The 10,143-nt window shown below is 47.3% G+C and overlaps 2 protein-coding genes across 2 annotated transcripts in view; one reads left to right on the top strand and one right to left on the bottom strand.

Moving 5' to 3' along the window:
* Positions 1–495, bottom strand: part of T265_07388 (hypothetical protein) — a gene marked incomplete at both ends in the record, with an annotated part of 65,739 nt that extends 65,244 nt beyond the window's left edge. The window contains 2 exons of the mRNA XM_009172892.1: positions 235–358; positions 401–495. Of these exons, the coding sequence (XP_009171156.1) occupies positions 235–358; positions 401–464 (188 nt within the window). The remainder of the gene's footprint in view (positions 1–234; positions 359–400) is intronic.
* Positions 1–9,618, top strand: part of T265_07387 (hypothetical protein) — a gene marked incomplete at both ends in the record, with an annotated part of 15,526 nt that extends 5,908 nt beyond the window's left edge. Inside the window, 2 exons of the mRNA XM_009172891.1 lie at positions 6,161–6,236; positions 9,454–9,618. Of these exons, the coding sequence (XP_009171155.1) occupies positions 6,161–6,236; positions 9,454–9,618 (241 nt within the window). The remainder of the gene's footprint in view (positions 1–6,160; positions 6,237–9,453) is intronic.
* Between the last annotated feature and the right edge of the window lie 525 nt (positions 9,619–10,143).

The following is a 10,143-nucleotide window of genomic DNA, read 5'->3' as shown; positions in this document are numbered from 1 at the left end:
GATACTGCCAGGTTGCCCGAGCCTAGACAGGAGAAGTCAAGATGCGAAGAACTGGTTCGAACAACGGAGCTTGCGGTCAGTAAATTCATGCTCTAACCACTGAACCATCTCGCCCCCCCCCAATGGAAATAACAATATGTGAACTTGAAAAGCCGTTCGTAGTACACCGGGGGGCAATCAAACAAGTGCACTGACAATTAGAATGAAGGCTGTTCAAACAATCTAGCGATTTACCTGGTCTTGCCGCTGTCGACATCTGCTTGTCGAATGAAAAACTGTACGCCCATATCTGCAACTGTGCATCTGGCATTGTCCTGGATTGTCAGCTCCTCGATTCCACCAAGGACGAGATTTTTCGCTTTAAGGATGGAACAATGGAATGCACGCTAGAATAGCCTACCAATTTCCACACCGACTGCATCAAGTCCGCATAAAAATACTTTGGAACGGGATAATTTCCGCATTGCCACATCGCCAAGCACGCATCGTTGGCGGCTTGAGAACGTGAAAATAATTAGAACCTAATAAAAAAGGGTACCTGTACAGTGAATCGTCAATTTCCTCTGTCATACTTCCGCCAAGATTACTGAATTGTCAGTAGTATGTAACCACACGCGTATTTCAGCAGAAACTCCCGTAAGCTCTGAAATTAAATGGAGAAAATGGAATGACTATGGATTACACGCGAGGTCCTAAACAGCAACACGGATTGTAGAAGGAGTGATACCCGAAGATAATCAAACAACCAGTGAGAATAAAGCCAAGTAGGCAAGTAAGTAATCAAAAACGAAAATTATTGTAGCCTTATTTTAATGAGGGTAGACGTGGCCGAATGTGGGAGACCAGAGGAGGTCGGACAATCAAACGGAAGCTCGAGTCTCGGAATATTGAAAGTTGCGGGGTGCCGGAAAACGGGGTGCAAAACAGAGTTCCATCATTCCGGGGAAAAACGGTACGGAGATAAGTTCTATAAGTGGTCGGTTGACAGAAGAAAGTTGAAAAACGGAAGTCAGCTCCATGTGTGGGTTGGAAAATAGAACAGAAGAGCACGTAGCATGGTACATACTATACTGAGCTCGACAAGGTTCGGTTCAATGACCGGAAAGTAAGTGGTTCGGACCCGGACCGTGCATCTCGACTGCTCCTGTCTAAGGTTGAGCAAACCGGTGGTCCCTAAGCCCTAGTACTTCCTGCGGGCGGCATGACAGCTAGGCACCGAAACGGTGTTACAGCTGACCAGTTATCTCTTATTAATATCTTTATAAATGGAGCGGCATTACCAGGTCCAACTGTGTTTACGAGGATGAGCAAAATGTCTTACAACCAGGACCCCCAACGTCCGAAACTCTCACTAACCTAGAATACGATCGCTGTCCAGAATAGCTTTTGCACACTTCGGAGATATGGAACGATATCACGAACTTTCGGTCTTTTGGAGAGAGATGTCTCAGGGCTAACCAGTGTACTAATCCCAGGTAGTTCCTGATGCCGGTGATGAGTAGTGAGGCCCGGGCCGTTTGTGATCCAGTCAATTTTCTAGCGGAGACCCCGGGAAATGAGTGAAGATTTTTCAGGCGGCTCACGTCTGAGCTGACTTCAGTTAAACTATTACAATGACGAGAATACATACAGTATGCTGGAGTGAGAAGCTTATTCTTTTGGTACCCACACCAAGAAAGACTGTCCTTTCTCCGGAGGGAAATGTTGGTAGCTCATGTAGCGTAGATGGTCGTTGGCTCAGCTGGACAATTTGGCTGGTTGTGGTGGCATAACCACCAACCCATCGCTACACACCACGACGCTTCACAATAACACACTGATGATGTCACCTCGACTGGTGATGAAACGTTTGCAATCAAATTACTCAGCTCAGCGAACAAGCCTACGACCAAAGGTTGTGCTGGTTGAAGTGGTCAGTGGGTAGTATCCATAGCGCTGCCTCCGGCTCGGCGATAGTGGTGGTTCCTCAGGTGGAAGTCTGCAATCTTGAAAACGTCCGATATTTTGTCAAACTATATCGCTGAGTACGGCTTTGGAATGCAACGTGATAACCTAGCAAGTGTGACATACCTCTGTACTTGGCTCATTGAAACTAGCAGAGTAAAATACGGTGAACTGCCTCCTCCTGATGCTTTAGCCTTTGCGTGATTCCGTCATATAGTGGACTTAATAGCAAACTGCTTTGCATTGGTGAAACAAAGATCGCTTTATACTCCTTGGTTGCTGGAACACACTCTGATGAGCGCGGTACCATTGGCTGCTGTTCTGTTTTTTCCGTGAGCTCGAGATGGCCCAATCCTTGAAGCGCGAAATTACCAGCCGGGAGACTTGTGGTTCGAACCCGTGTATCTCAAGTGGTCTAGTCTGGGCTTGGGCAACCTACCAGTATCTCGGTCCTCGTGCTTCCTTCGAGTGGCATGGCAGCTAGGCACCGAAATGGTGTTACAAAGGAACAAATATAAATATAGAACTGAGATTCATATGACATGNAGGCAATGAAAAGTAAATTTTTCTGCTAGAATTAAGGAAACAGAGAAGAGTCTCGACAAGTCAGCAGTACTTGACCAAGGGTTTGGCTTGTAAAGGGGGATTTTTCGGGAATGATGGACGCGAGTGAAGGGTTTAACTTCCGTAAAAGTTCTGAGGGCCAACTACTTTGAACGGGGGTGACCAAGAAATAATAGGTCGCCAATAGGGATCAACGAGATAGAATGAGGTCGAAGTCACTAAACGACCTTTCGACAAACAGTCCTAAGTAGTTTGCGTGAAGCAAGAACACTGAGATACCACCAAGCAACCTAAACCCAGAGAAGACCAATCAAAATGTCCGTTGGTTGGAAATTTCAAGGGTCGTTTAATAGAACCGAAAAAAGTCGGCTCGTACAAATCTCACCTAGAAAAAGAGCATCGCCGAATGGTTGAGTGCAGCAGGAGTAAATTAAACTGCCGGCGTCGATGGTGCGTGGGATGGTGTTTGGTTGATCGCGACGGTCGAAAGCAAGAGTGGACTTTCATGATCACTCAGTGAATATAATCAGAGTTCTGGTGCGGATGGGACAGATGATAAGGGAATCATATTCACACTCACATCACTTTCGCTTGAACAGTCATCCTCCTGTTTTGGCACAATTATTCTGGCACATCCACACCAAAGGAGGGGAAGTACTGGACTCGAGCTTCGCTCTTATTAGGGCTCATCAGCAGTGCATATCCAATGGCCGTGTCGGGGTTTGAACTCCGAACAACTGACATGCGAGGCGAACGTGTTACCACTACTCCACCAGCGTACGTTGGACGCATCTGAATTCTTACGTCTGAACGGGTGAACGTGTTCACGCTTGAGCGATGTGATTGGTATGCCTGACACATCATTGATACGACGACTCAGTAACTGTCCTAGTTGTGACGATCGATTGGCCCGCTTGTCAGGACTTTCCAGTCAGACGCTTGAAACCCACTGGACAACTTTGTTTATGCATGTCGTGGGGTTTCGCGAGATGTGGATTGTTCACATTCACATCAATCTCGTTTGACACGCAATGCTGATGAGCTCCAATAAGAGCGAAACTCGAGTCCAGTGCTTACCCTCCCCCTTTGGTGTGGATTCACCAGAATAATCGCGCCAGGACAGGAGGATGACTGTTCAAACGAGAGTGATGTGAATGTGAACAATACACATCCCACAAAAACCCGGAACAGAAATCATATTCGTTCAGCTGTAACATTTTTCGGCGCCTAGCTGTCATGCAACCCGAAGTAAGGACGGGGCTGAGAAACTGATAGGTTGCCCAAATCTAGCCAAGAGCTGTCAAGAGGTTAGAGTTGGATTCGAAGGACGGGGCTGAGAAACTGACAGGTTGCCCAAATCTAGACAAGAGCTGTCAAGAGGTTAGAGTTGGATTCGAATTATGTACCTGCCGATTATTAAGTTCACACCTTAGCCATTGATCCATCTGGAGTTACACTGAGTCCAATAAAGAACATGGGCGCAAAAAGGAGAGTGAGTTGAGTAAACATCGGGTTGGACCTAAAAAGTCGATCGATCGGTTGGCTGATGATCAGCCTGCAGTGACAAGGCCGGAGCGAGGAAATTGCATGACTAGGCACTCTATTCAGCAAAAGCGGATCAATAGGCGATTCCAGTAGTATGATTCGGTGCCTGTTAATGTTATTTATCCCGGTCGGAATGAAATTTTGTTATGTTCTTTGGTATATTTAGAGCACTTGTAAGCTGACTTTACGAATTCAACATTGACGAACGGTGTTTACGTTATGCTCTATATAAGTACTGAGAGGTAGTGTCACAAGAGTTTGGAGCACGGGATGGCTACACAGGTGTAAACACTGACCACTTAGCTATTCGACATCAGGAAAGTTCCCAAAAAGGCAGACGTTGGTCGGCTGAGTAGGAGATGACTTGGTACGCGGCCTGAGGATACTTCAGCACAGCATCGGTCCCACAAGTTATTGAGCGTGGTTTGCGCAGGTCATCATCAATGACAGCAACATCAGTGTTGGCACTGATGCTTCACTGCCGTACAGGTACATAACAACGACAAAGTTACCCGAAGGAAGAGAGGGGGATATGAGACCTATTCACATTCATGAAAACTCATGGTGTTTGTAGGTTGACGGTAGCACGGAAACAGAAGAGAAAGGATGCACAGTACCGCTATCATGATTGTTGGGTTCCGGATCCAGGAGAGTTGAGTGGATAGTGTGTGAAGCTACTGATAGGGGATCTGTGGTTCTAACCCAAACCTGGCTCTTCGATGGCTCTTATCTGAGCTTTGGCAACCTAGTGGTAACTCAGCACCGTGTTTCCTTCAAGCTGCACGACAGCTACTCACTGAAAGGATGCCACAGCTGGGCAGTTTCTTGTCGGATCTACGAGAGCTGCCTAACGTTGTTGCCACTGTTGGCTTGAAATCATGGTTTATCTAATTTCTTAAGACGGACGGCCGACCAGAACATAGGGCCTGACACTCGGTTTGGTGAGAACAGCTCCATCAGAAAAAGGTGGTGAACATTAATAGAAGCTAAATGGTGATAGACTTCTTTGTAATGCTCAATGACGTGCAACGGATAACTTTACGCGCTTCCACAAAAGCCTGACCCCCACCATGCTGCGACATCTGGAGGAGACAACTCACCTAGCGACTCAAGAATTTATGTGGGTCGCTAAAAACCGCAACAGTGACTCGGCTGCTTATCTATCTATCGGCTATCTTCGCATGAAGATGCAACGGCTTCTCGAACGTCTTGAGTTCTTGAATCCATCCAAGTTGATAACAAGGTTACCGCACGGCTCCATCGGCGTGAGTCGTAGACAGCCCGCAGACCTTACCGGACTTACCGGTATCAATCCACGTCTTTACCTGACTAGCTCAGTGATGATGCCGGCGTGACACCAGTTTGGCTGTACAGTGCCGCAATTTGGTTTTCCATTTTACGGATCAGAAACATAGCAGCTGTGCGCAGACCTTCAAAGGCCCTATGTGGTTAAGGATCCGTCGGATAACAACATCGAACTAGTGATGGTCAGTTATGCCAGATGGTTTTCTGGAAAGGCAGCTCTCTCTCTCGACAGATCAACAGATCAAACTCCGTTGATTAGGCTGGTTAACTCGTGTGTTTTGTACACCAGGGGATCTTTTCTTACAGTCGCTTTCACCCAGTCGTGTGTCGGATGGACATGACCCATATAGGGTCAGTCCTGGATATCGGCAATGAAGCATGATAGTCTTCACCAGTTAACTCAGTCGCATTGGCAACTGCCTTCCCTGGGACGAGATGAATCAGTATTCAGCAACCCTGAAAGATATTAACATGTCACAGAGCCTAAAGTGGTTCTGCATCAAAGCAAATGCCTTCATCGCGCAGCTCCTCCATTCCGTTTCATTAGACAAATGGAGCTGTTTAGCTCCAGTGAACTGACTGGGTCAACGCCTCCAACTCGTGGCTGTCGTCCCCCCAATTCCTCCTGTTTCTCGATCAATAGAACCGTAGCAACTGGAACCCACGAATAACTGAACTGAACTAAACCTTGATAATAAGACCAATACTGACGCAGTTTCGGAGCGACAGTGGCTTCGAGTACGTTGCGATGAAGAACGTGCTTAAACCACCAGAGCTGTTCTTTTTTCATTCGATGCCACAGTATCGATGGCACATCCGGTCTTGGGGACGTATCACGAATTGAAGCAGACCATGACTCTGAACCGACAGTTGGGAAGGTTGGTTTGTTTGGGTTATAAGGACGCAAAAACTGATTGCGGCACCATTCCGTTTATCGTGAATGGTCCACCAGAGCTAAGTGTACAGAGAAACGTTGATCGCTAGGTAGACCGGAGAAGCGAACCGTCGGAACCTTAGGAACCTGCTGTATGCTGTAGTGATCTACAAGGACAACTATTGCTCACGAATTCAAGGTCTGTAACTGACACATTCTGCCTGACATCCACTCCCTGGTGTCCGTTGACAGCCGGGCGTAGAATCCAGTCGTGCGAAGTTGGGCAGTAAAGAGGATAGATGACGCGTTGTCGAATCCCAGACGCCGAATTATGACAATTTTTCACCATACATACGTACAGTTGGTTGCGCCATAAGATATGAACGACCTGATTAACTTTCTAAAGCTACCGTCGGACATCATTACACTGTACAGTGCTTCACGCGCCTTGTTCTAGAAGGAACACCTGATAAAAGACACGCCGTGAACCTTACTGGGGACTTGTAAGGGGTTGCTTGCTCAACACCAAAGGAATACCTCTCACCTCTCCATGTGAGGTTTCATTTTATCGGAATCACCACTTGGTGGTAAGTTTAGCCTGATCTGAGGCCCTTGGGCCTTTTTAAATCTTTAACGGCTAGTGTCTCCGTATCATAGTAAGAGTTAGCTAACTTCAAGGAGTACACCACAAGGTGGTGCGTAAGCGAGTACTCGGTGCCAAATCCGAATTCTCAGTGCAGCAGATTAAACTTATCAGGTTTAGTTGGTCAGGACATGTAATGCAAATCCCCAACCGCCGACTGCCTAAGGAAGCGCTGTTTTCTGTTCCCCACGATTGTTGTCGAAGGATCCACTGGGGACAGATAAAGGCATAGCAGTATGAAATAAAATTGACTACTGAGTGCTGTGGGAAATTTGCGCCTTCCTGGATTGGTACTACGTTATGGTGTCTGCATGCGGTTGGAAACCCTGCAGGATATCACATGCAACCTAACCTAGCGAGCGCGTTTTTATTTCCTGCTTGGACTACCTAACCGAAGCTCGCCTGTTGTTGTGCGCCGGGTTTGTGTTGGGCGAGATTCGCAAAGAATGCCGCGTCAATACCCCTGATGACGCCCTAATTTGCCTTGCCAGCGAAAGAAACCAGTCCACGTCAGGCAGGTTTCCGTCCAGGGAGAGGTTGTACTCTCCTCTGGAGCAGTGATACAAACACCAGCAGCCAAATTTCATCTGTTTTATCGGCTTCCGGGTAGTGGTAGACTCCGTGAATAGAGAAGCACTGTGTAACACACTGGTGTCGAAATCGGAATCAATATTATTGTGAAGGCAACCACCTGAGGAGTGACCACGGGGCCAAGAGGGCACGTGCCTGTTTATATGGCGGAAAGTCATTAACCTTCGGCTTGTCGCCTGGAGCAAGACAGCGCTACTATCCCTATGGAAACTGCCCTGCCGTTGATTCCGGTCCGAGCCGAGGGTGAGTCTGGGTCATAGTGCTCGATTCTGTCGCTCCAGAGAATGTCTGGCTGTGCACTGGAGGCGTTAGCTGATATAATTGAGGTGTAAATGCATGGTTGTCAGTGAACTTTTAATTGAGGAGATTGGGAAGGGGGTTATGCATTGAAGGCAATAGCTTGGATGCTCTTCAAATGGTTGTGCGACCACGGCTCTACAAGACAGTCGGCAGACGGCAGACCGAGCACGTGGTCAAGCCATCGCAAACTGTGAAATGTGATCAGTTCACTTTTCTTGGGCGAGTTATTTCTTCCGGAAACCATTCGACGTACTTCAGCATTACTGATTCGGTGTTCCCGTCAAACTCGAGTAGTTCTCCGGAGAAATCAATGGTCAAATACTGAAAGTCTTTTGGCGTCCTGGTTTCTGACCCGTACAGTAATATGGAGCACACCGCAGAATTGTAAACTCGACCCCTGACGGACAAACTGATGTGAAGCCTACGCCATAGGTGATGGAGGATCAGGAAAGCTGCTCTGGCTTTCCCAATCTGAGTGGGAATATAGCTTTGGCGAGACCACCAGGACTGATACAACTGCTAAGGCAGACAAATTTGCCTGCCACCTTAATCGGCTCGTCAGCAAGCATGATGCTACGTTTCAAGCCCACCCAGTCTTACAGCAGTTCTCTACACTTCACGGGTGTGGGGCGCGCGCCAAATCATGGGGCAAAATCATTTAGGTAATTTAGTATTGTTTGTATTATGGTGGCGTCAGATCTAGGAAGAGCTATGTCGTCTGTATACTCAATCTCTGTAAGCGAATGCCCAAAGGGTACTTCGACCCCAGAAGCACTACAGGCTGGTAGTGAGTTTTCCATAATCGTATCAGTGGCGAAATTGAAGAGGAAAGGTGAAAGAGAACAGCCTTGTATAAAAATATTTGATGTGGTGAACTCGGGAAAGGGCTTTTCGTGGACCGTCCGCGGGAGTTAGAATACATCGCCTTTAGAAGGATCAAGCATTTATGGAGGAAACCTCTGCTCCATAAACTGTCATAGTTGCATATGGTCTGTGGTGTCAAAGGCAGCTTTCAAGTCAATGAGGACCACCACTGTTGGATGATGGAAGCAGTATCGCTGTTTCAGAATGTGTCACTGAATATGTGGTCGATGTATCTTCTTGCAAAACGGAATCCAGCTTGGTTTTCACGGATCTCTCTCCCTGTATTTAGTCAATCTCCGAAGGATGAGAATAGAAAGCACCTTTGATGCCACAGTTAACAGACTGATGGAACGGTGGCTTTCCTGCGGCGTTCGCGTAACTTTTTTGAAGACAGGAATAACTGTCGACGTGCCCCATTCTGCAGGCACCTTCTCTTCGTTCCATACAACACCAATAAGCATTGTCAGATGGGAAACCATGGATTCTCAGCCTGCTTTGAAAAGAGCTGTATACATATCCTCAGGCCCGGCGCCTTTTCATTTTTCAGTAAGGATATTTCGTGCTTTGTTTCTTCTGACGGGCGATTAAGGTTTACGACCCATTCGCCCGCATGCACCATCTCCAGAAATTGTTTTATGAGGCCAGCTAAACTGTTCTTCGAAGTGTTCAGACCATTTTTGAGCCAACGTTTTTGTGAGTGACTTAATGAGCCGCCTTTTTCACTTATCGTTTCAATAAGTGTTGCTTCCTTAGGGCCAGCCGATCTTATCAGCATATATAGGACATGGCTGTTTCCCGAATCAAAAACCTTCTCCACCTCCAGAGCCTTCGATGTCCACCAGTGCTCTCGGTATTTTCTTATGCTCTTCACTATTTGGCGTCTGAAGGATTTGTATGCGCCGTCGTGTTCTGCCAGTTGTTACGGATTTCCTGGAGTCAATCAGGACAAGTGACCTCGACGGTATCCAGTGATCATTTGACCCTATAGGAGAAGTCAGACAGACAGCACTGAAAGATGTTGGCATAACCCCTTTCACATTTTGTCACACTTCATCCACATGCTCAGTACAGTATTGGTTTACTGTAGCTTCGAAGAGCTAGCACAGATCGATACTGTTGAGTTATGGTAGTTCTTCGAAGACAGTGGCTTGGCATGCTTCTTGCTGACTTGCGAGGGCCTGAAGGGAAACGAACTGTCAGGTGTGCACGCACCATTGCCTGATCGGAATTAAGGTGTGTGCCCCAGCAGGAACCGCAGTCTTGAATTATGGGTCTCCAAGGATGGCCCATGACCTCGTGGTACAACTGGGTCCACAGTTGGTGACCACCACGTTACGCGATTCGAACGTCCATGCCCTCAAGGATCACAATGTCGGCACCTTTTGCTGGACGAATGAGCTCAGATAACTCTCGACAGGATGTATTCTCAGCGTCAGAACTGAAGTCCGTTGGGGCATAAACTGACACTATAAACAGGTACTTTTTTATGTCGAGAAGCCTTGAGCTTTACCAT

This window comes from Opisthorchis viverrini (genome assembly GCF_000715545.1).
Source record: "Opisthorchis viverrini unplaced genomic scaffold opera_v5_167, whole genome shotgun sequence".
NCBI lineage: Eukaryota > Metazoa > Platyhelminthes > Trematoda > Opisthorchiida > Opisthorchiidae > Opisthorchis > Opisthorchis viverrini.
The sequence above is the reverse complement of the archived record's forward strand: the minus strand, read 5'-3'. Positions and strand labels throughout refer to the sequence as shown.